A 26013-nucleotide genomic window follows, 5' to 3' on the forward strand; every position below is an offset into this window, starting at 1 on the left:
TTTTTAGAATATAGTAAAGATACAGTAAAGTATGCTAATTTGAAGCTTTTTAGAAGTAGTTTTTTTTTAAACATTGTATTTTTTATGGGGGTTATACCATGAATGCTCTTGTACATAGAATTTTGAAAAGTGTTATTAGAACATTATCTGTTGGCCTGCATTGTTAATTGTGATGGACTTTCTTTTCAATTTATTTTGCAGTCGTGCTCACTCTCCTGCCTTAGGAGTGCATTCTTTTTCAGGAGTGCAAAGATTCAACCTTTCAAGCCATACTCAATCTCCAAAGAGACACAGTATTTCTCATTCTCCAAATAGTAATTCTAATGGCTCCTTTCTTGCACCAGAAACAGAACCAATAGTTCCTGAACTTTGTATTGATCATTTGTGGACAGAGTCAATTACTAATATAAGGTTTGGAATACATAATTTTTTTTTTAAAGATTTATTTGTGCATACAGAACTGGGGTACAGGACAGAGGCTCAGAGGCAGTGAGAGGCTTCACCAGAGACAGGGTGGGGAGCAAAACAGGCAGATCAACGAAGTACACTGCTGAGGGGAGCAGCAGGAGGTCAGGAGAGGTCTGCCGCACCATTTGGTCACCTCTGGGGCCAGGCGGGGATCAAAGTTATGTGGAAGTGGCTTTAGCTTCTTAGTGCTGTGCTTTAACCTGCTGCACCACCACGGAGGGCTGGAATATATAATTTTATGTTCAAAGAAAAATATTTTGTACTTTCTTTAGTGATTCATTAATTTAGCTAAAACCAGTATCTGCGCTAGTGGCTGTGGGTAGACAGGTAGATAAGTTACTGCCCCTGTTTTTTTTTTTTTTTAAGATTTATTTATTTATGCATACAGAACTGGGGTACAAACCAGAGGTACAGGGGTGGTGAGAGGATTCACCAGGGATAGAGTGGGGAGCAGAACAGGAAGATCAACAAAGTACACTGCTGAGGGGAGCAGCGGGCGGGTCAGGAGAGGTCTGCCGTGGCATGTGGTCACCTCTGGGGCAGGCGGGGATCGAACTCATGCTGAAATGGCTTTAGCTTCTTAGTGCAGTGCTTTAACCTGCTGCGCCACCAGGGAGGGCCAACTGCCCCTGTTTTTGAAGGTTGCTGACACAAAGAGGCTCTACATGTTCTGCTGGTTGGACTTTGGAAAGATGAATAGGTGTTTCTTGGGCAGGTGAGGGAAAAATAACAGAGTAGTGGAGGCTGTGAGTTAAGGTCAAAAGTTTAGAAATATGAATGCGTGTGGTATGTTCATGATTCCTTATATGTGGGTCATAAACTCAATTGGAAGAGCAGAGCAACCTTTCAAGCCATAATCAATCTCTCGAGAGATACAGTATTTCTCTTTCTCCAAATAGTAATTCTAATGGCTCCTTTCTTGCACCACATGTTGCTTTATATGTGGTGATTGAAGCAGGAGAGACTACAGTAGACTTTCAGGAGTGTTTAGGGGTTGGATTCCTGGGATTTCTAGAGGAACTGAGGTTGGGTGAGCTTGTGGCTACAGGGATGTGGTAACCCTCTGGAATTATATTCACTCTCTATGTGTTCTTGTTACACTGGGTCTTTTCTAAAGGGAGGGTTTTAATATTCAGTAGATTCTCAAGGTGGCAGGGGAGGGGTTCTGAATGCAAATAGATAAAGCCCAGCAGTGTAGATAGAACTAGAAGAGAGCTAGTGACCCAAGTCCCTGGACACTGAAGATTTTGGGCTTGAAACAGACTGAGTTGCTGCAGAAAGACAAAACAAAAGAGGTCAAGTGGGATAATCAGCAGGAAATGTCAGGAAATATAAGAAGAAAGTGCCAGTGTGTTCTGGTGAGGTGTGGCACTAAAGGATGAGTTCAATTAACAGTCCCTTTATATCATTTATTGTTCAGTCCAGCTTTATATTTCTGGGCTTTAATACGAGAGAGTAGGCTCCAGGACTATATCCATTGGAGGGAAACTTTGATAATATATGGGAGAGGAATTGAATACAAATCAAGAAAATTGTACAAGTGGAGAGATTAGTTTTTAGGAGAGAGATGGTGATGGTTATCAGATGGGGAAACCTTACAATATTTTTTGTGAAATATAAATTTGTGCATCCTATGAGAAGGTAGGGTCAGGCATGCATTTAGTTTAAGGAAAGTTAGGATGTGAAACGATGTTGAAATAGATTCTTACTCATGTAAGAAAAATATTTCCTACACTTAAAAAGAGCATTTGTCTTTAAGTACCTTATTTGGTAAGGTATTTAAATTTAAGTAGATTGTAAGTATCATAGTTACTTATTTTACAGAATTACAGTCTACTGCATCCTTCTAGAAAGAAATCTATGAATTAGAGGTTTAAAAAGGAGGGATGAAGTGAAGCCTAATTTGAGAGATGAAGAGAGGATAGATTGGAATGGCCATATTATTAAAATCTGTCTCATTAGACTCCTTAAGGGGTAGGAAATTGATATTGTAATATTTTAGTTAAAGGAAGGTACTTTGCATAGTAATGTAAGTGAACTCAGTCAGAGAGTTGAAAGAAACCTTAGAGATAGATCATAAAGTTAAAATCTTAGAAGTGTGTTGGTTCTTCAGTGTTATTGCTTGATTCAAGTAGTTTTTAGATTTTTTCAGAATATTTAATAGTTACCATGGTGGATTTTTGAACTAATACTGACAGTTACTGTATTAATATATTTATTCCAGAGAGAAAAATTCACAGGCTTCAAAAGTATTTATTACATCTGACCTATGTGGGCAGAAGTTCTTGTGCTTTTTAGTAGAGTCCCAGCTCCAGTTACGGTAAGGTCATTATTTCTCATTGATCATGCGTCAGTAATTTTCTGAAATTATTATATACCATGAAATTGATATTTTAAGTAAGGAGATGATTTTTAATAAAGTTTACAGGTATGCAACCATCACTACAATGCAGTTTTAAAACATTTTTATCACCTTCAGAAGATCTTTTGTGTTTGATTTGTAGTCAATTTCTGTTTCCAATGTTATCTCAGTAGAAAAAAAATTTTTCCTATTGACTTATGGTCTTAAGGGTAGTCTATTGTGCTTCTTAGCTGTTCATTTATCTTCATAGGTAAAAAGTGTGTTTTAATCTTATACCTGTCTGTTTCCCTTTTTTATTCTGGCATAATTACAAATCATAGGAATTTACAAAATAGTAGAGGAATTCTGTGTACCCTGAACTCTTTTCTTCCCAGTGACAACATATTATATAACTTTTGTACATTATTGAAACAAGGAATTTTACATCAATATATCCACAGACCTCTTTCACATTCATTAGTTTTACATTTACTTGGTTATGCATATGTAAGTAATTCTGTGGAATTTTCTTACATATATAGATTTGTACGAACACTATAATCAAGACATAGGACTTCTTTATTACTTCAAGAGATTGCCCACATTATTCCTTTATAGTCACATACCTACCCATCATTCTCTATAATTTTTGGTATTTGAAAAATATTATGTAAATGAAATCATACAGAGTGTAACCTTTTGAGATTGGCTTTTTCCAGTCAGTATAATATTCTTGAGATCAGTACAGGTTATGTTTGTAGCAATGATTTATTTCTTTTTCTTTTTTTATTTTAATATTTAGCTGTGTAAAGTTTCAAGAGAGTAATGATAAAACCCAGCTCATTTTTGGATCTGTCACCAACATACAGGCAAAGGATGCAGCACCAGTTGAGGTAAATGCAGCATAGTTTCTGAGAAGTTGAAAATCATGCTCCCTAATTTGCACAGATTGGATATAAAAATTACTGTCTTTTTTTTTAAGAAGATAGACACTATGGTGGTCCTAGAAAGCAGTGGAAACCTGGTGTTGTACACAGGAGTAGTTCGGGTAAGTAATTACCATTTTACATCTTTAGTAAGGCCACCTCCTTAATTACTGTTTTTAAATGTTAGATTAGCTTAATATGTAAAATTTGTTACTTCCCATTTGTAGCATTTGGTAGAAGATTTCTGTAAGAGTTGAAGATGAAGATTGGTCCTAATTTGGAGGCCTAGGACTCACTGCCATTAGCCCGATCCTCTTGTGAATGTGGCACAGCTGGGAAACTTTAATGAGCATACATACTAATCGAAATTTTATAAAGGATGTAATTTTGAAATTATATATAGTTTTAATTATCAAAGTTTTTGTAAAATTAAATGTCAAATGTATATGGCTTTATCTTTTTGTAATAATTGTAAAATTTACTTACAGAATAGTGCAAATTTCACAAATGTAAGTTGTGAAATTTAAATACATAGCTTTAAAGAATAATGAAGTGAACATTCAAATAGTTACTGCTCACAATTTTAGTGTTCTGGATGTTCTTTCTTGCTTGCAACCTTGCTTGCAACCTCACTGCCTTCCTCCATCCTGCTAGCCCCACGATTCTGATTTTTGCAATAATCAGTCACTTGGTTTCATTACTACTATTTTTAGTATGGATGTATGACTAAGGGGTAAGTGGCTTAGCTTTCCTCATTTAAAAATTTTTGTATCAAGGAAACCATGTCATATACTTTTTGACTTTTTTTTTATTATAACAGTTTATTTTTACATCTTTTTGTACATTTTTTTTTCATCTCAGTTGTAATCCCCGTGGGTTTCCCATCACCAAGTCTTTTTGACTTTTTTAACTCAACATGACATTATGTTTAGATTTATCTGTGTGGATGTATTGATTTTTTTTATTCACTTACTGCTACATGGTATTGTATGATTATACCAAGACTTAATATTTCACTAGTCACTAGGGTTGTTTGTGTGGTATTTGCTGTTTCCTCTAACAAATAATGGTTTTAAAAAATCTTACTTATATCCTAGCCTTTTGAATATATGTATATTCAACATTGCCATATAGTGCTAAACTATTATCTTAAGTGCAGGTTTTATCAATTTACAACATCTCCTTTTATTCCTTGCCTTTAATAGTGTATGAGAGTTCTCAGTGCTGCTTTTTTTTTTTCTCATTTCCTCCAAATTGTTGCCTCATGGCCAGGTGAGCATGAAGTCAAGGTCTTTGCTGGCAGGTTGGAGACCAAGAAAGTGTTTTTCATGGTATTTTTATGGAGTAGGTTGGTCTGAAAATTTTGCTATTCTGTTAGACTATACCTTTCTCAATACCTTGACAAGGGAGAGGAGGAGTTATTAGCCTTTTTTGTTTCTTCTCATACTGAGATCGTGGGCTGTTTAACTAGTATACTGTCAAGAAGCCAGTCTGAGAATTGAGTGGGGTACATACCAGTGTTTAGTTCTCAGACCTTTTACTGAAGTGTTGTCAGTTTTACATAAAGGTTACTCAGAGGCCTGCCCGAATTTCATGCATATATTTAGAAGATCCTTCTCACTATTTCCTTCCTTTCCATTTCTCCCCTTACTCTTTGCTTAGGAAAGAGAGGGATTATTGCCTTGTTAAGTTTCAGGGTGGGTATAGAATATAATGCTTCAGTCACACTTTCTGTATACTATGGGGACATGGAGAGGGGCTTCCTCCTGATTATGAAAGTAGAACTCTATCCAGAATGTCAGAGTCTGTCCAGAGGAAGAAAATGCCTGATGAGGAGTAGGGAGATGCCACCTAGTAGTTGTGGAGTAGGACTTGACTCAAAGGTCCTAGTCACTAGGGTTGTTTGTGTGGTATTTAATATGCTGTTTTTTAACAACAAATAATTTTTTAAAACATAATGGTTTAAAAAAATCTTACTATATAGTCTTCCTAGCCTTTTGCATATATGCATATTCAACTTTGCCATATGGTGCTAAACTATTTTCTTAAGTGTAGGTTTTATCAGTTTACAACATCTCCTTTTATTCCTTGCTTCTAATAGTGTATGAGAGTTCTCAGTGCTGCCTTGACAGACTTTGACAGACCTGGCTCAGTGTCTCTGCTGGGAGTGGGGTACCAGCTGGTCCTCACTGGTGGGGTAAGAATTCTACCCACCAGATCACAGCTCCCGATGAAGAGGGGACAGCGATGACTTTTTTGTTCTTGTTTGTCTGGAATTAGACAGCTATGGTAAACCTATTCCTGTTCTGACTAGTCATACTTTTCTTGGCACTTTGGCTAGAAAAAATGTTTTCTTTCTCTTTTGGTTTGCACTTGTTGGCATTTCTGGGTTATAGGTCCCTGGAGAACTCAAGGCCTAGTTGTGTAAAGGAAAAAAACAAAACCGAGGGAATTCATTGTAGGTCATTGCTTGTTCTCAGGACCCTAACCGTCAATGTTCTTTTCATCATTTAGACTCTTCTGTCTGCTGCCATATGGATTCTGGGCAGTTGTCTGGCTGTTGTTGTTATTGTAGAAGTTGGTGCTTTCTCCGTATTTTGGTAATAGTTGCTACTGTCTCCATGCTGTCTTGAACTGGAAGTCTCTGATAGCTTTTTTAAAAAACTTCATATCTACTAGTTTTCACTATTATTTTTGTCTTTTAATTCTGAGGGTTTACTTGGCCAACTTTTGTTATTTTAGTAGCTTTTGGGCATTATTAATGTAAATACATATGTTGTTGAAATTTTACTTTCAATTATAGTATCTCCTTTTAGTTTTATCAAGAGATTTTATGTTGTATGGATATGAATTTTGATTGTTTTCCCTGAGAACACTATGGCTAGGTAAAATTAGCATGACCAACTCTTATTAAGTTTAATAAAGAATTTATGTAAAGTTCTTTTGAGGAGAAAGTACTTGACAGCTTGTGATGGAAGACAGATCATGATCTAGAACGCACATACACTTTCACAGTAAATGGATGGACAATAATCCTACAAGCAAATGAGACCCCAAGAATGTCAGGAACAGCCATTTTATATTAGACCAAATGCACTTGCAGATTAAAAAGGTAACAATAGACAGAAATCATCATTCTGTAGTGACTAGGGAAACAATACATTGGGTGTCAAATGACGTAACACTCATCATAATGTAGATACTGAAGAATGAGAACAGGTGAGGCAACTATTACTAAATCTGAAAACAGACATCAGCAATAACACAGTAGTTGGAGGGTACTTCAACATCCCACTCTCATTAATGGACACATCAATGAGGCAGAAAATCAACAAGGAAACAATAACTTTAAAGGAGGAATTACACCACATGGGTTTAATAGACATGTATAGGGTACACATCCCCTCAAAAAGCAGAATACACTTTTTTCTCAAGTGCACATGGAACTTTCTCAAGGATAGAACACATATTAGGTTACATAACAAGTGTCAGTGAAGTCTTGAATATTGAAATCATACCAAGTATCTTCTCTGAATACAGTGGCATCAAATTAGACATCAATCACAAAAAGAAAGCAGGAAAAATCTCTAGTATATGGAGAAAAGTTGGTATTATATCAATAGATGCAGAGAAAGCATTTGATAAGATTCAACATTTGTGACAAAAACTAAAAAAAAAGTAGATGGAACACACCTAAATATAATAAGAATTACATATGACAAACTCATAGTTAATTAACATCTTACTCAGTGGTAAAAATCTGAAAGCTTTTCCTCTAAGATTAGGTATCAGATAGTGATGTCCACTTTCATCACTACTATTCAACAGAGCATTGGAAGTGCTAACTAGAACAATCATAAAAGAGAAAAAGGGATCCAAATCAGGAAAGAAGTAAAGCCATCACTATTTGTAAACAACATTATATTCATTTAAAAACTGTAAGGATTTATTTTCTTTTTTATCACTCAGCCTCATGTTTTTAGCTCCTGAGAAGTAACTGGTGCTCTTTTTCTCTGCCTAGAGGCTTACTCAACAAAATTGCTGCTTATAGTATTTGAAAACTTAGTATACCTGCTATTTTTACCACCAATAAAGTAGAAAAATGCGTAACACACAATATTTTATAATATCTGGATGATATTCATGTCTCCTTTCATCCTGCAAAAATGTCCTCAGTCATCAGAAGAAAATAGCCCAAGAGAAATTATACTTAGATATTTAAAGTTGGGTGGGGAAAATTGATTGTTAAAATTTTAGTTTTCTATGTTTTTGAGTGTGTCCTGTGGCCATAAACTTTGAAATCTCACAAGATGTGTATGTTTATGTACTTTTAACATTTTGTTTAAATTTATAATACATAAAACCTAATCTTTTCCTTAAACATGTTTTCCTGCTTACAGGTAGGAAAAGTTTTTATTCCTGGATTACCAGCTCCTTCCCTGAGTATGTCCAACACAATGCCTCGGCCCAGCACACCACTTGATGGTGTTAGTACTCCTAAGCCTCTCAGTAAACTACTTGGATCCTTGGATGAGGTGAGAAATGTAGTAGGTATTGTCAAAAATTAATAATGTTTTAAAGAAGTTTGGTCAAGTCTTGGTTCTTACTATGGGTAAATTTTTTGTTTTAAAAATGACAGAAGTGGAAGGTTAGCTATTACTTGTAGCTATGTTTCAAACATAGGTGAATCAATAGATGTATATTCATTTCCTCTGTGATATGTAAGATGCTTTTTAAATGTGTTACTGTGATGAAAATGATACATTCTTTTCCATGAGGAATCTTACAATTTTCTTGGGTGAAACAGGTGTACTCTTTGTATTAAAAATTATAACTTAAGGTAGACTCTTAAGACTTATGAGGAACAGAAAGTATCATTAGAAATTCACTGGTAGGAAGATACATCATGTTAGTTGAGCTGGTGGAACCGAAGGCTCATTTCTGAGATTTATTCTGAGATTTGAACTTGGTTTGAATCTTGAGGGTAAGTAGAATATAAGTAGATAGAATGGAATATTTGGAATATGAGTACTACACAGCCAGGGGCATGGAATGTGGAGGCAAGAGAGTGCAGAACATTTTGTGTGTGTATTTGTGTGTATACATACATATATTTATGTATATTTAGCTTTTTGTTTATATCAGTAGTTCAGTAGGATTTCTGGGTGTGTTTGTTCTTGTAATTTGATAACTACCTTTTATATTATGTTTCAATTCTATTTTCAGATTCTTTGTTTCTTCTAATTATTTTGTCCTGAGGTTACTATGAGGTTCATATAGGTATTCTAAACTAAGGTAAAAGTTTTATAGGCTTTTAAAATTGAAAGTGTGTTTATCTTGAGTTCAGTTTAATAATTCCCATTTTTTTTACTTTTCCTCCTCCCATGTTTTATATATTTGGTGTCTTGCTCCTTCTAAATGGGGTTTCTTTTCATTTTATAGAAATCCTTTTAGCATTTTTGTAATGATGAACTCCTTTAACTTTTGTGTCTGTAAATCTTTTTATTGCTCCTGAATACTACTAGTTGGGTAGAAGATTCTCAATTGGAGATCGTTTTCTTTCAGCACTTTGAATATAAGTTGCCTTTCTCTTCTAACTTTTAAGGTTTTGTTAAGAAATTCTTATGAGTGATCCCTTAAATCTGCTTTTTCTCTGGCTGCTTTTAAGATTCTCTCTTTCATTTTTGCCATTTTAGTTATAATGTATTTTGGTTTTGTATCTAGGTTTATTTTCTTTGAAACTCTGGATCTGGTTGTCTGTTCCCTTTCCTGGTGTGGAGAAGTTCTTGGCTTTTTAAATTTATTTATTTATTCATATAGAACTGGGGTACAGGCCAGAGATGCGGAGGGTGAGAGGATTCACCAGAGACAGAGCCGGAGCAGAAGAGGCAGATAGAGGAAGTACATTGCTGAGGGGAGCAGCGGGCGGGTCAGGAGAGGCCTGCCGCGCTATGTGGTCACCTCCAGGGCAGGCGGGAATCAAACTCATGCGGAAGTGGCTTTAGCTTCTCAGTGCTGTGCTTTAACCCGCTGCGCCACCAGGGAGGGCCGGCTGTTGCTTTTTTAAAATATGATTTCTGTTCCTTCTTCTGGAACCCCTATGATATATTTGAAAGTTGTTTTTCTTGATTTGTCCTAAAAGTTTTTATGTTATTTTCACTTTTTAAATGGTCTTTTGTACACTTTCCACTACCCAGTTTTCCGAATCACTGGTTTCATCCTCTGCTTCATCAAATTTACTGTTAAGTCCCTCTGTTGTATTTTTTAAAGTTATATATATATATATATATATATATATATATATATATATATTTTATACTTTAGCTCCATGACTCCTCTTTGGAACTTTTTCATATTTTCCCTCTCCTTGTTGTTTTCATTTTTATCGTCCATTGTTCTAGTGATGTAAGCATCCTTAATACTGTTGAAGCCTTCTTTCAACAGTTTACTTAGATCTGCTTTAGGATTTTTTTTAGTTTTGTTTTTATTTTATATATATTTTACATCATTCTTTATTTTTGCACAATGTATGCTTTCTCCTCTCATGTGTAGTCCCTTTGAAATTCCCACCACCAACGCAACGGGAGCGGCCCAGGGGCCAGTCACATATCACCAAACCTGCTGTAAAGCTCGAGGGGCAGCGTTGACAACGCCTGGAACAGAGGGCGGTGGGTGGGAACGCTCTTTTCCCTGCACACGCAAAAAACTCCAAAAAACTCCCCATTACCCCCCATCCCCCCACCACAATGTGGGGAGTTTGGGGCGGAGGAAGGGAGAGGGGGCTGGCGGGAGCTGGAAAGAGACACCCACAGACACATGGGTGGGCACCTTGACAGCCAAGCGGGGAAGGGGGGTGGGCTGGGCACAAAGCATGCCCAGCGTGGGGGGGCTTTATAACATCACCATAGTCCCTTGTATTCTTCCCACCCCTGTTTTGATCCTTCTCACTCCTCCTCCCCTGCAGAATGTCTCTGATTTATAGTTGCCTTTTGATTTAATTTTTAATTTATTGTAATAATTTTTTTTCCTGGCCTCTTATTTGGTTCCTTTACGTTCTTCTTATAAATGAAACCATCGATTTTTTCCTTTTTCTTTCTGGCTTATTTCACTGAGCATAACCCCATCTAGCTCCATCTCTGTTACTGTGAATAGCATGAGTTTATCTTTTTGATTGCTGACTAATACTTCAAAAAAGACCCTTCTCCAAGGAGGAAGTGCAAATGGCCAACAACAACCTCATAGAAATGCAAATCAAAACCACAATGAGATATCACCTTACACCAGTGAGAATGGCAAATATTATAAAAACTAGCAACAAATGTTGGTGAGGATATGGAAAAAAGGAACTCTTACACTACTGGTGGGGATATAAATAGGTCCAACTACTATGGAAAGCTATGTGGAGTTTCCTCAAAGCTTCCATATGATCCAGCAGTTCTACTCCTAGGATTTTGTTTTGATTCATTTGATAGGGGTAAGTTTCTAGGGGAGGTGGGAAGTGAGGAGGTTGCTACTGTTTAGTGCCAGTGACACAAGTGTCGCAGGGTGCTGTAGCTGCTTGAGCTAAGGGAAGGAGCTTCAATTACTGTCAGCGCAAGACAGCTTTCCCAAAAGTCTGAGACTGCAGTTCATCTCTCAGTAGTAGCCTAACTCTGATCTCAGAAAGTTCTGTAAACAGAATTTTTCCCTTAAGGCTCAGACAAGAGTTGAGTGACTGGGCAGCTGTGGGTTTGGACCTCTACTGAGGGAAGAAGTTACTGAGGGTAGGTTTCAGTTTTAGTAGCAGGCAGATTGCTCAGAGCATGCAGAGCCTGGGCAGGGGAGTGGCAGATCTGTAGAAGCTGACTGAAAGCAAACCCAGGCTGGAGCTGCAAAGGTTGCCCGCTATTCCCAACAAATTTCACAGACAAAACTTCAGTGGTTATAGTGGAGCCTGGGTGGGGGAGACACACGTCTTACCCCTGGAGGGGCTTTAGGTGCTAACTGGCAAAATCACAGGAGGGGGGTTTTCTGTTTCCAGGAAGCTCTACAAAATTTTCCCTGTAAGTCCAGGCATCAGCAGTTACTTTGAAAAGGGGAGCTAGCGAGGAGTAGTGTCAAAGTTTTATGTGAATTTCTTCTATAATGTGAAATGGTTGCTAACTTTCATAGAATTCCATAATTCCAAGAATGGTTAGTGTCTTTATGTTGGCTGTGGGGTCATAATGAGCCTAACTAACCATAGCCTAACTAACTGATGGCTTGTCCATTTCTCCAGTAGATTGTGCTTGTAGACTTACACCCCACACCAGAGGACTCAGTTTTTCTTGGTAGTTATTGGAGTAGAAGCTAATTAATAAATATATTTATGCTTCATTAACTGTCAGTGTTGACAGGACAATTACTTAGAGATGTCCTACAAATTGAATTAGAAGAATATAAAAAGGGTTGATAGACATGACTGGATTTATTTAAAATCTTTGATTATATATGTTACATTTGCAAGTAAATGTTCTTTCATTTTCAGGATACGCATTTGCCTGTAAAGAAATACCATTAAGTACCCTCATCTCTTTGCCTTCTGTTGTCCTCTAATCCTTAAATTTGCCAGTGGTGGTTGCTTCAAATTATAGTTTCTGTCTTTAAGTCATAGGAAATGCCAAAAGTGTTGTTGCCTCCTGACTTTCCCCTTAGATATGGTTGGCCTTACTTACTCTCAGTCTCTACATTCCTTCTTCCCCTACCCTCAATCAAATACTGTAAATGCCCAGAGTAGGAAAGCAGTGTATGAATTTTGGGCCATTTCTCCATGAGTCCCTTCTTTCTCTCACAGATCTTGCTCTCAGGTTCAGATTGTCTCCATAGCTCTCCAGTGTATCAGATGTTTTGCAATTTGACTTATTTTTTTCTGTTGCTTTCAGTGAGGACCTTGATCTGCTGCATAGTACTTCATTTCTATAGCAGAAAGATTTTTAGGTAATTCCGTAGAATTATGAGACCATACCTGAAAAAGAAATATTGATTTCTCAAAAAATGTCTCCTATGTATTGTATATCTGGCTTTTTACAGGTTGTCCTGTTATCCCCAGTTCCCGAACTAAGGGATTCTTCAAAACTTCATGATTCTCTCTATAATGATGAGTGTACTTTTCAGCAGCTTGGAACTTATATTCATTCTATAAGAGATCCTGTCCATAACAGAGTTACCTTAGTAAGTTTACTTATTTATTTTTTCAAAGTTTATTTGTTTTTAAAAGATTAGGTAACTTTCCAAGAAATATGTCATTTCAGATTTGTAAGAGTCCAAGATTTTGTCTGAAAAATAAAAGCATTTTTCATAGTGTTTGAAATCTCTGTGCGGTTTTTACACTATTTTACTTTATAATTCTGTTTAACTTTTTTTTTTTTAAGATTTATTTATTTATTCATACAGAACTGGGGTATAGGCCAGAGATGTGGAGGGTGAGAGGATTCACCAGGGACAGAGTGGGGAGAACAGGCAGATTGACTGAAATACACTGCTGAGGGGAGCAGCAGGCGGGTCAGGAGAGGTCTGCCGCACCATATGGATTTCTTCCAGGGCAGGCGGGGATTGAACTCATGGGGAAGTGGCTTAAGCTTCTTAGTTCAGTGCTTTAACCTGCTGTGCCACCAGGCAGGGCCCTGTTTAACTTTTTAAAGGTTTTTATATTAAAAATTATTGAAAAAAAAGCTTCTTTAATCAGTTGAATTTTATATTGACAGGGTTTTTGTCTTTTTAAGTTTCCTTTAGTGATGGTGACTTAGTGTTATATAAAAATTAGGCACTATTAAAATGAGAATTTTGGCTTTACAAATAAGCACAGTAATAACTTTGGAAATTTTGAAGTATTCAGTTGTTTTTAAAAAATGTTACTTGTTTTACACATGTTTTACTGAATTGTGCTTTGATAGGCAGTCTTATAAAGTATCAGCTATTTCTAAGACATTCATGGAGTTTAATACACACATTCTATTACTTGTTCTTTTTATTTCTCTTCTTTTCACTAGGAACTGAGTAATGGCTCCATGGTTAGGATCACTATTCCTGAAATTGCCACCTCTGAATTAGGTATGGTTGAAAATGAGACCTGACTTCTGGGTAGTTTCAGTTTGGTTTATCAGATCTGTAGTGATTGCTGATTTTTTTTAATATACATTAATAATTTTACACTAATGGGTTTAAAATTTTGTTAGTTTTTGAAGCCATGGGTTTTTTACTTGCAGAAAAACTGTAATCCAGAGATACTTAATAATGTCCGTTCCATGTATGTTGTAAGGCATGTGAAGGATATGATAGTTTTATTTCTCTGCGATTTTTTTATGTTTACAACATATTACAATTTATGAGCATCCATCAACAAACTGAGTAACAAGAAGCCCAAACAACTAAAGTAGTTTTTGGTGTATTTGGGATTTTTAATCCAAAAGAAATCTCTTAATTTCAGGTAAATTGAGAAATTGACAATATTGGCTTAACTGAGTAAAATTTAATATTTTAGTCAAATAAGAAAATATTTTAACAAAATTGGAATCTCCTTGAGTTAGTATTGAAATGCTCTTTGGAAAATACTAGGTGAGAATATAGCTGAACATTGAAAAGTAAAGAAAACATTAGAATTCAAAGAATTTGCAAAAAAATGTAACACTAGTATGATCTAAGAATACATTTTGGAAACTGATTGCTGTCGGAAATAAAAGTTAGAAAGCTTTGATTAACAGGTAAGTTCATTCATTTGGAACATTTTAAAATGCTAGTTAAACATTATAATTTGATGATGCATATATTGAATGTTATATATTTACTAAAGTATTTAAGTAATATTTCATATGAATTTATTCATGTTGACATTATGCGCATTTAATAGAATGACCTTTAGTTACTGTCCAAATGGGGGCATTTTTGAGAGTGAAATTGGTAACCGTTAATAAATTGCTGGGCTGTACATATATATTATTTCTGTCTCGAGTGAACTATGCTATTTGGTCACCTTATTTCTGAGCCAAAGTTAAAGATTGTAAAACTGCCGAGACTTCTTGCCAGCCCTGTTAAATTCAGTGGTTGGTTGAAGTTGCGGTTGATTGACTAGGCAATGCTTACATCCTCTAGGCTCTTAAATGCCAGGCCTCTTTTCATAGTATTTGACCTTAAATAATGGTAGTTAAAAAATATCTTTATTAAAGGGGAAGAGAAATGCATGAAAAGAAGTACTCTAAAATCAATCTTTTACCTTTAATAGTGCAAACATGCTTACAAGCAATTAAGTTTATCTTGCCAAAAGAAATAGCTGTTCAGATGCTTGTCAAGTGGTACAGTGTCCACAGTGCTCCGGGAGGACCCAGTTATCACTCAGAGTGGAATTTATTTGTTACTTGTCTCATGAACATGATGGGTTATAATACAGACCGGTTAGCATGGACCCGAAATGTAAGTACATAAACTTGTTTTTATTCTTGCATTATCCTCTTGTTATCAATGTAATGTTTGAATGATTCATAATACATCATTTGTTGTATATAACAGGTCAGTTTACTAATAGGCACAATGGAATGACACTAATTCTTACTATACATATATTATAGATCTAGTATTTTATAGCAAAATTTTACTTATATTTACATTATAAATAGCACTGTAGTATCTTTAGTATTGGTGATTTCCACTTGGCTTTGGAGATCACTCCTAGGACTACCTTGCCTTGGAAAATGGAGTAATTAAGAAGAAAATATTACTGTGATAACCACTCTACATATTTTTGGTATTGCATTTTAGATAATTATGATATCAATGAAAAAATTTCATATCATTAAAAAATTTTCCAAAAACCACCCTCTCATTTTGTCCTATAGTAGGCTATCATGTAATCTTATCAAAATTAACCACTAGTTAAATAATTGAGTATTCTTGAATGTTTTTTCTTATTATGAGTTATTTGCATACGTCTTTACATTGCTAGTCATTTTCCAAGAATTGAACTTTAAAAGAGAGATTACTAAATCAAAAGTAGCTATTTGCACCTGTCTCTGCCATAGAATTGTTTGTGCTCATTCTAGATGAACTCTTAATGCCTGATTATTTCTGGTGCATTGCTAATGTTAGGTTGATTCTTTGAGACTTGGCAAGTTTTGAATCTGGCCAAAAGGTCTTTATTCTAAGGGAGTCATGATCTTTATCATTACAGAAATAAGGGAGGAAACTGCTTTCGCAATATCTGTGCGCCCAGGCACTGTACTGGATATTTTACATACATGATTTTATTTAATCTTCATAATAACCTAGGAGAAAGGTATTATGCCTTATTTTCCTAGATGAGAAGAATAGCCCTGATGAATTTTCTCAATTTCCGTAGTTGGTGTAATTGATTTGTGAACCTTTTGAATTGATCACTTGACAATGGGTTATTCATAATATTTTTGTCTTTTCTTTTGGGATTACCTTCCAGTTTGACTTTGAAGGGTCACTTTCTCCAGTCATTGCACCCAAGAAAGCAAGGCCCTCTGAGACAGGATCTGATGATGTAAGCATTGTTTCTTGCTGGTACAAATTAATTTATAAATGTTAATACTAGTCTTCCATTTCTGTTATGCATATATTTTCTAACACCTTTAGCTTCATTTTAATTTTGAAGAGTTGGATCTGTTTATTTTCTGTGTCTATTTACTTTTGTTTTTAATGATTATTTGAAAGTTATTAGACATACACATACTGCATGATTTATGCTTGGGTTTTTAGATATATTATTGCCAATTAATCATCTAAAGTGACAGCATTTACCTTTTGATGCAGTAATGTTTCTTTAATTTAGGTTCTAAATGTATCAGATTATATATGTATATTCTTTTGTTTAAAGATTTATTTATTTGTGCATACAGAACTGGGGTACAGGCCAGAAGTACAGGGGTGGTGAGAGGATTCACCAGAGACAGGATGGGGAGCAGAACAGGCAGATCATCACAGTACACTGCTGAGGGGAGCAGCAGGCGGGTCAGGAGAGGTCTGCTGCACCATGTGGGTTACCTCCGAGGCAGGGATCGAACTCATGTGGAAGTGGCTTTAACATCTTAGTGCTTTGCTTTAACCTGCTGCGCCACCAGGGAGGGCCCACATATGTATATTCTTAAGTAGTCTTAATTTTTGTAAAAATTGAGTGTAATTTGCATAAATGAAGTATGCATAGCCTAAGTTTACAGCTTGATCAATTTTGACAAATTTACACTCATGTAACCCACATCCCTCTTAAGAAACAAAATTTCTCCTTTCCATGAAATTCTTTTGTGTCATTTTTTAATCATCCCCTTCCTCTCCTTGAAGCAGCCACTGATTTGAATTCTATTACCATATGTTATTTCTGCCCATTCTAGAGTGTTATACAGTAGAATAATAGACACAGTATGTAATCTTTATATATAAGGTTTCTTTTATTCAGCATATTGTTTTTGAGATTCATCCATGTTATTGTAGATATCAATAGTTTCTGCCTTTTTAATACCATTGAGTGGTATAAATATACTACAGTTTGTTTTTCAATCTTCTGCTGATAAAACATTTAGTCTGATTTCATTATCTGACTATTACGAATAAGTTGCTGTTGGCTTTCAGTAGTAAGTCTCTTAACTACTAAGCAGTGAAATTGTTGGGTCATTGTTGGTTCCCAAATTGGTTGGGATCAACTGTGTTGATCTCTGACCAGTAATATTAAATAAGAGTTTCTTTTGATCTGTATGTTGGTCAGGATTTGCTGTCATCAGTCTTTTTCATTGTGATTTAGTTTTCTTAGTGGTTTTAATTTGCCTCCCCCTGATGACTAATGATATTAAATACTATTTCATTAGCTACTTACATATTTTTGTGAAGTTTCAGCTCAAGTCTTTCTGCCTCTTTTTAATTGGACTTAAAAAATTATATATGTTTAAAGATTTATTTATTTGTGCATACAGAACTGGGGTACAGGCCAGAGATACAGGGGCAGTGAGAGGTTTCACTAGAGACAGAGCGGTGAGCAGAACAGGAAGATTGTGGAAGTACACTGCTAAGGGGAGCAGTGGGCGGTCTGCCGTGCCATGTGGTCACGTCCCGGGCAGGCAGGGATCTCACGCACGTGGAAGTGGTTTTAGCTTCTTACTGCTGTGCTTTAACCCGCTACTCCACCAGGGAGGGCCCGGACTTAAAAAATGTTTATTGAGTCATAGACAGTTTTATATATTTTGGATATGAACTCTTTGGCAAATACATGTTTTAGAAATATTTTCTCTTAGTATGTGACTTAACTATTTAGATGAAAAGAAATTTTTATTTTGGTTGTCCAGTTTATTATTTTTTTACTTTGATGATTAGTTTTGTATCTGCTCCAAGAATTTGAAAGTTAAAACGGCACATTGTATTAAGCTTTACAAAAATACCAGTAAATTTCAAGATCTGAAAATAGCATAGACTACATTCTTTCAGAAATAAATCACAAGTTGGATCCAGACTCAGTATTTGTTAAGCATAGTATAGTCAGTCTGAATATAAAATTCAGTTAATAATTAGGTTATATTACTAGCCCCAGAATCTTATTTATATGCAAACTGGATACAAGTAAGCCTTTTTCCAAAGCACAAATCAGTGCACAGGTATGCAGGTAAACCTACCTGCCTCCATTTGGCTTTCATTCTTTCCTTTGGCTGCATAGGGCACCTAAGATAACCTTTTAATTTTCTCTCTCAGTTTTCATCTAAGTTGGAATCTTCACCCAAAGTCTCTTTCCTAAAAGGGTATAACTAAAAATTTTCCAATGAGTTTTAAAGATGATTTATCGTTAGTCTTTATCATTGGCATCTGGAAATTGTTGTTGTTGGTCTTGGTTTTTAAGCATTGTGAATATTTTTCATATTTTGAATTGTTATATATGTGTGTATGTGTGTGTGTGTATTTAATATGACATTACAAGGAGGCTTCTTTTAAAAATTATCCTTCTTTTTTTCTTCTCAGGACTGGGAGTATTTACTAAATTCAGACTACCACCAGAATGTTGAATCTCATCTTTTGAATAGATCTTTATGTTTGAGTCCTTTGGAAGTTTCACATGTGAAAGATGAGGATTTTTCACAGAATCTCAGTCTAGATTCTTCTACACTTCTCTTCACTCACATTCCTGCCATCTTTTTTGTGCTTCACCTTGTCTATGAGGAGCTTAAGTTGAATACCCTAATGGGCGAAGGAATTCGTTCACTTGTTGGCCTTCTTGTTCAGTTGGCAAGGTAAATATTGCTTGTAGATTAGTAACTGCCTAGAGGTCTGTAGGTGACTCTTTCATAGGTATGACTGTCATAGGGGTCTTGTAAGTAAATTTCTGAAATCTTCATCTGTAGAAAACGAGAGTATTTTCTGTAATCCACAGAATTATTTGACTATAATGGCTAAATAAAGACTTTATGGGCTGGGCTGAGATTTTCTGATCTTTGCCCTAAGATTAGTCTCATCATGTTAAACAGTGGAGGTGACTTGCTTAACCTTTCCATTTTGATAAGATGGGTGACTGCATTGTAGTGGATGTTTTATAACACTTGCTGTTTGAGAATAATACCTACATTCAAATAGTTCTTAATGATTAATAAAATCATAATTCACATATATAAATTATCACTTAAGATTGGTTTTATGATCCATATTTCAGTGGTGAGGAAAGTTGCCTATGTTTGTTTCTGAGAATGTAAGTAGAATTTCCTAGCTGTATATTTTGCCATAATTTGTAACTGGCTCTTTAAGTTTCTTAAAGTTGATCTACAATAAGTTTGTTTGTTAATATGTTGAAGCAGCATTTTTAGCACCTGTATTTGGCACTGACTTCTAAAGGTCATATTTAGATATTTGAGCCTTTGTGACTCTTAGTGATAGAGCAACTTAAATTTCAATTGGAATATCAACCTCCAAATTAAGATTACAGTACATTTTCTAATTTCTGTGATTTTCCTTCAGATTCTGACATTTTTGTCAAACATGACAATTTTAGTTTGTCATCAGTTTCTCTTATGACAAACTGTTGCTGTCATAAATTTTCTTTTGTAGTAAAAAAATTTCCAAACCCTGATCATGGTTCTGTGAAATAAGTAACATTTACATTTGCATAATGTTTTACATTTTATAAAGTTTCTTTTCCTACATATATTATTTTAATCTGCAAAACTTCAGTGTGTTTGAACTGGTGCTCCCCCATTTTCTAGAAACAAATACTGAGATTCGTGGGGATGACTTGCAAGATATTACACAGCTAATAAATATTAGGAGAAACTAGACTACAGGGTTGTTACTCTAATTTTACATCCATTAAATCTGGCAAAAGTACTTTGGATTGCATTTGTCCTACTGGGCACTTTAAAATTCTGAAATAAAGAGACTAGGTTTACCTTATTTTTTTATTGCTATCTTTCTCATAAGTAGGTTTTTAAACTGAGAAGTTAACTGGATATATCGTTCTAATTGTGGGAGAAAACTGCTATAATACTTAAATTATTATTTCTTTTTTATATGTTCTTCACTGTTTTAGGGACTTAAAGTTGGAACCTTATGTAGATCATTACTATAGAGATTACCCAACACTTGTCAGAACTACTGGACAAGTATGTACATTTGATCAAGGTAAGCATGCCTTTTTTTTTTTAAAGATTTATTTATTTATTCATACAGAACTGGGGTTTACAGGCCAGAGATGCGGAGGGTGAGAGGATTCACCAGAGACAGAGTGGGGAGAACAGGCAGATTGACTGAAATTCACTGCTGAGGGGAGCAGCGGGCGGGTCAGGAGAGGTCTGCCACGCCACGTGGTCACCTCTGGGGCCGGCGGGGATCGAACTCATGCGGAAGTGGCTTAAGCTTTTTAGTGCTGTGCTTTAACCCGCTGTGCCACCAGGGAGGGCCTGTAAGCATACCTTTTAAGAGTTTCTTAACATTTAGTAACTTTTGCTTCTATCTTCCTCAGTGAATAACAGTAAATTTATTTATTGCTTTGTTAACATTAATATTTAGAACCTTATTTAAATGAGATATAGTTCATATATAGACCAACAAACTACAAAACCCATGATGCCTTGCATTCTTCCACTACTTTCTTCTCTGGCAGAACTGAGAGGGTGGGTTTAAGTAAGAGTGCAGGGATTGTTGGAGAGATACAGGTAGTACATGTGGCTTTATGAGGACACTCTTTCTGCCCCTTCTCTTTTGTTTTGTTTCTGAGTAAAATCTTGTCTGTGGAACTAGCTCTTGTCTTTTTAAGGTCAGTAGCTTCTAAGTCAGAGGCAGTGTCTTCCACTTGACAGATTTTAGTTTGTAGTGTTTGATTTCTGACAGGTAGGGATAGCAGGGGTAGGAAAGGGCTCTCATATTCTCCCCAGAGAAGCAAAGCTCTGTTTCTGTAATCCTCCCACTAGCTATGGGCTATCACTTTGTTTCAAGGACCAGATTAGGTCTGGCAGGTTCCGGAGGCCTGGGAGTGTCTTTTAACTACAAGAGGGAAGGAGGGGTGGTTTTGATTATTCTGGAAGTCGGGAGGTGTGATGGGAGCAAGGTGTGCACATTTAAGAGGAACTCCTCTTTACCCAGAAAGAAAGAACCTTAAAAACATTACTGCTCTATTGCTCAGGGCAGCTCTCCCACTTTCTGAGATTGCCCACTGCATTTGCAGTGTTTTGTCCTCTTACTTCCTAATAAACTTTGTTTCTGACTTTTATTTGGATGTTTTTTTATCAAATTCTTTCCTTGAGAGACACCAGAGATCCTCAGGTGTCATGGTTCTCAGTAGTATCATATTTTCTTAGGTGTGTGGAAAAATATTACCCATTTCTAACTGCCAAGAATACTTTGCCCCAGAGCCATGCTATTCAATAGCCACTAGCTATGTGCTATTTAATTTTATTAGTATTAAAATTCAGTTACTTGGTTGGACTAACCACATTTCAAGTGCTTGCTACTGGTTGCCATATTAGACAGCACAGGTACAGAATATGCCAGACCTGACTAATGCGACTCAAGACTGGGTCCATGTTATTAGAACACAGTTAGATCTTGGGTCTGTCTTGTTTTTTTACTTTTGAAGCTAGAAAGAAATTTTGGTTAGATACTTTATATACCTTAAACAAAAGAATCTGCTAAATATCTATTCAGGATGGGTTAAAATAATAGTAATTTAAATTCTACATGTTATAGTTATTTACTGTGGCATGGGACATTTTGGAAGAATGTAGAAAATGTTACTCTAATTGTTTCTAAAGTGACAGGTACTGTTGATCACTTTTCCTTCATATGAATATTTATCTAATACTAAAGGTCAAACAGGATTTATGCAGCATCCATCATTTTTTACTTCTGAACCTCCAAGTATTTATCAGTGGGTGAGTTCCTGTCTAAAGGGTGAAGGAATGCCACCCTATCCTTATCTTCCTGGAATCTGTGAAAGAAGCAGACTTGTAGTCTTGGTAAGTATTCAGTGTTGCCTCACTTGTTTACATTTTTCTTTTTTACAATATAATTTAAAAAATTATATAGAAAATTAAGCTTTTTTTCACTTTGTGCACAATTCTTTGAATTCTAGTAGGTGTATAGGCTCAAATAATCACTGCCATAATTAGGATACAAAAGAGTTTTACCACCTGCCAAATTCCCTAATGCTTTTTAGAGTCATCCAAGTTGTTGCCTGAATCATTAGTTTGTAATCTTTCACGGCAGTGTGCTCTAGTCCCTTGGATGGTGATAGCACATTCTTTATCTACTCGCTCTTTGAAGATGTTTGGCTTGGTACCAGTTATATCTAGGTTTTTGTGTGAATATGTTTTTATTTCTTTAGTAAGTACTCAGAGGTGGGATGATGGTCATATAGTTATTGTGTGTGTGTGTGTGTGTGTGTGTGTGTATAGGAGGATATTATTTCTCTGCTATCTAAAATAAGGGATGGGAATGTAAAAAAATAACCCTCTCTGGCTGCACAGTGGGTTAAAGCACAACGCTGAGAATCTAAAGCCACTTCCATATGAGTTCAATTCCCGCCTGCCCCTAAGGTGACCACATGGTGTGGCAGACCTCTCATGACCCGCCCGCTGCTCCCCTTAGCAGTGTACTTCATTGATCTGCCTGTTCTGCTCCCCACTCTATCTCTGGTGAAGCCTCTCACTGCCCCTGAGCCTCTGGCCTATACCCTAGTTCTGTATGCAGAAATAAATAAATCTTAAAAAAAAAAAACCAAAAACCTAGCACTTATTAAGGGCCTTTTTTTTTTTTTTTTAAAGATTTATTTATTTGTAGATACAGAACTGGGGTACAGGCCAGAGGCTCAGGGGCGGTGAGAGGCTTCACCAGAGACAGAGTGGGGAGCAGAACAGGCAGATCAACGAAGTACACTGCTGAGGGGAGCAGCGGGCGAGACAGGAGAGGTCTGCCACGCCATGTGGTCTCCTCCGGGGCAGGCGGGATTTGAACTCATGCGGAAGTGGCTTTAGCTTCTCAGTGCAGTGCTTTAACCCGCTGCGCCACCAGGGAGGGCCTATTAGTGGCCTTTTATCTTCAAGCAACTTTATGTAATTTCCTCATTTAGAAGAAGACTTGACTATTTTTTACTGTGGTCTTTTGGAATAATGTAAATGACAGTCTAAAAAATTTGAGATTAAAAACATCAGGTTGTGTTTGTATTATGTGTTGTACAATTCAGTGTATTTTTTCTTTGTCTTATGTCTTATCTATGTTTTTGTTTTCACTCTTCAAGATTAGGGTGAGGACATAGAGATATGTAGTAAATAAAGGTGTTTATCTTGGTAGTTAATACTGCCTATTTTCAAAATGGATTGAGGCAATTCACAGCTTTAAAGTGTATGTTTCTTAGTAAGATTCTTTTCAATAATTTACTTACTTTGTTTACTTATGCATAAATTCTGAAAAAAGTTACCTTACTTGAGCAGATGACCCTTAGTCAAATTAATTGGTTTATATTTTTTGATATTGTTTGATATGAGTATAATATTGTAAAAACTATTTAGAATCATTGAGCTACTAATATATACCTACTTGGATAGATAAAAGTCAAAACAATTTTGGTGAGGATGTGAAGCAACTGAAACTCTTCTAATTAGCTGGTGGGACTGCAAAAATAGCACAGTATTTGGGTGAAAAAGTGCTTATAAAGTTAAATATAATACTTACATAAGACAAAACAGTCCTACTCTTTAGTATTTACCAAAAAGAATGAAAATGTATTCTTACATAAGACTTGTGCACTTTTACTCATAAAAACCTAAAAACAAGCCAAATTCCATTTGTGAGTAAAGAAAATTAGTACCTCTGTAATTGAATACTACTCAGTAGTAAAAATTAATATACTACTGATACATGTAGTAATATGGATGATTCTCAAAGGTATGCTAAACTAAATTAGGATGCAGAAGACTATATATTCTTTGATTTCATGATTGTTTCTAGTGTTGGGCATAAGAGAAGCAGCTTGACTATAACGGAAACTAGGGAGCTCTATGTTATGATGAAAATATACTTTTTGTATAGTAATAATATTTATATAATTATATAAAGTTTATGAAAACTTGAAGCTCTACACCTAATATGAATGAATTTTTCTACATAGTGAGTCCTTAACTTCATCTGTAGACTCTTGTAAAATTTGATTTTTAGGTGAAGTGATGTATAATGAAATCGGGTCCTTTTAAATTTGATGAGAAAAAAAAAATCTGGCCAACATTAAATGATACAATGTTATTCAGGTATCTGATGTATATATAATTAAACCTCAGTTGTTTAAAAAAATCTCAATTTTCTCCTTATGCAGAGTATTGCACTTTATATACTTGGTGATGAGAGTTCTGTTTCTGATGAATCCTCACCATATTTATCCAGAATAACTACAGGTAAGTCAGTGCAATGTTAGATTTTTCAAAACAGATTTTTTTAAAATGTTGATTTGATATAACAGTTAAGATTAAAAAATTTTCTAAGTGTTTGCTTTAGAGGCATGTCATTGTCTTATTTTAGAGATGATGTCCAGCATTGTATTTTCCTAGTTTATAGTTCACAACTGATTTTCATAGAATCTAACAATCTGTATTTTCTGTGCCTAAGAGCGACTACTTTAGCTTTAAAGAAATTTTATGTTTTCTAGCCTACCAGATTACTGGTTAGGAGTTGCTAATGATTTTTATTTCTATGTGATTTTTTTACATGTTATATGATTTCTTTACCAGTGTAACTATCAAATTAAAGTTTAATGTATTTGTCGTTTAGCACCACAAAAACTGCAAGCAGAACAAGAAGAAAACAGGTGACTTTTATTCATTGTGTTTTTATATTTAAAAATTTAGACACTTTTTTTAATATTCTGTTTTATAATTGTGTTTTGTTCTCTTACAGGTTTAGTTTCAGGCATTCTACTTCAGTTACTAGTCTAGCTGAAAGATTAGTGGTGTGGATGACTAATGTAGGTAAGGTAACCTTTGTGACTTTTTTTTTTTTTAAAGATTTATTTATTTATTCATACAGAACTGGGGTACAGGCCAGAGATGTGGAGGGTGAGAGGATTCACCAGAGACAGAGTGGGGAGCAGAACAGGCTGACTGACGAAGAACACTGCTGAGGGGAGCAGCGGGCGGGTCAGGAGAGGTCTGCCACACCATGTGGTCACCTCCGGGGCAGGCGGGGATTGAACTCATGCGGAAGCGGCTTTAACTTCTTAGTGTTGTGCTTTAACCCGCTGCGCCACCAGGGAGGGCCACCTTTGTGACTTTTTATGTGTCTTTGAAATACCAGTGAGAAACTCTCACTTTCCCCAAATACCTCTTTCCTCACTAGACCAGCATCCTTAAAGTAAACTGGAACTGGGGCTCTGGCTCCATGCAAGGGTCCCAGAGGCTCATAATTATGTTCCAGTCAGTCACACTTCCTTCCCCTGACAATCTACAAGTTCCATGTTATCCTAGATAACAGCTTTTTGTCTCTTGGTGGGTTAAGAATCTTTATTTGCCAATCACCTTAAACCAGCCATGGCTGGAGCTAATTTACACTAGCCTATTTTTTAAAAAAATAACCTAAAAAAGAAAAGTTAAAAATTTTATGAAATGTATAAAAAATGAGAATATTATAAACTAGTATGTTAGAAAGTAATACTTTAATGAACATTAATGATGTTTCTGAATTCTTATTTAAAGAATGTTCTAAATTTTATAGGTTTTTACTATTCTTTATTCTATATCCCTTTGCAAATTACAGTACTATAACATTATATTGTTATTATACTACTATAATGTAATATATTAC

The 26013-nt window shown here is 35.7% G+C and overlaps 1 protein-coding gene across 5 annotated transcripts in view; it reads left to right on the forward strand.

Annotated features, from left to right (window-relative positions):
- The window catches only part of ANAPC1 (anaphase promoting complex subunit 1), a 71836-nt gene that overhangs the window by 12649 nt on the left and 33174 nt on the right, over positions 1-26013 (forward strand). For 4 of the 5 annotated variants that reach the window (XM_012727534.1, XM_012727536.1, XM_012727535.1 and 1 more), the window contains 15 exons: positions 202-411; positions 2693-2788; positions 3612-3702; positions 3792-3857; positions 8136-8270; positions 12784-12924; positions 13743-13803; positions 14972-15159; positions 16175-16249; positions 18703-18971; positions 20258-20349; positions 22033-22181; positions 24533-24611; positions 24985-25021; positions 25111-25181. In XM_012727534.1, the coding sequence (XP_012582988.1) occupies positions 202-411; positions 2693-2788; positions 3612-3702; positions 3792-3857; positions 8136-8270; positions 12784-12924; positions 13743-13803; positions 14972-15159; positions 16175-16249; positions 18703-18971; positions 20258-20349; positions 22033-22181; positions 24533-24611; positions 24985-25021; positions 25111-25181 (1760 nt within the window). The remainder of the gene's footprint in view (positions 1-201; positions 412-2692; positions 2789-3611; positions 3703-3791; positions 3858-8135; positions 8271-12783; positions 12925-13742; positions 13804-14971; positions 15160-16174; positions 16250-18702; positions 18972-20257; positions 20350-22032; positions 22182-24532; positions 24612-24984; positions 25022-25110; positions 25182-26013) is intronic. The other variant, XM_012727538.1, reaches the window with a different exon arrangement.

Source organism: Condylura cristata, unplaced genomic scaffold, assembly GCF_000260355.1.
Source record: "Condylura cristata isolate star-nosed mole 26May11 unplaced genomic scaffold, ConCri1.0 scaffold00020, whole genome shotgun sequence".
NCBI classification, from domain to species: Eukaryota; Metazoa; Chordata; class Mammalia; order Eulipotyphla; family Talpidae; genus Condylura; species Condylura cristata.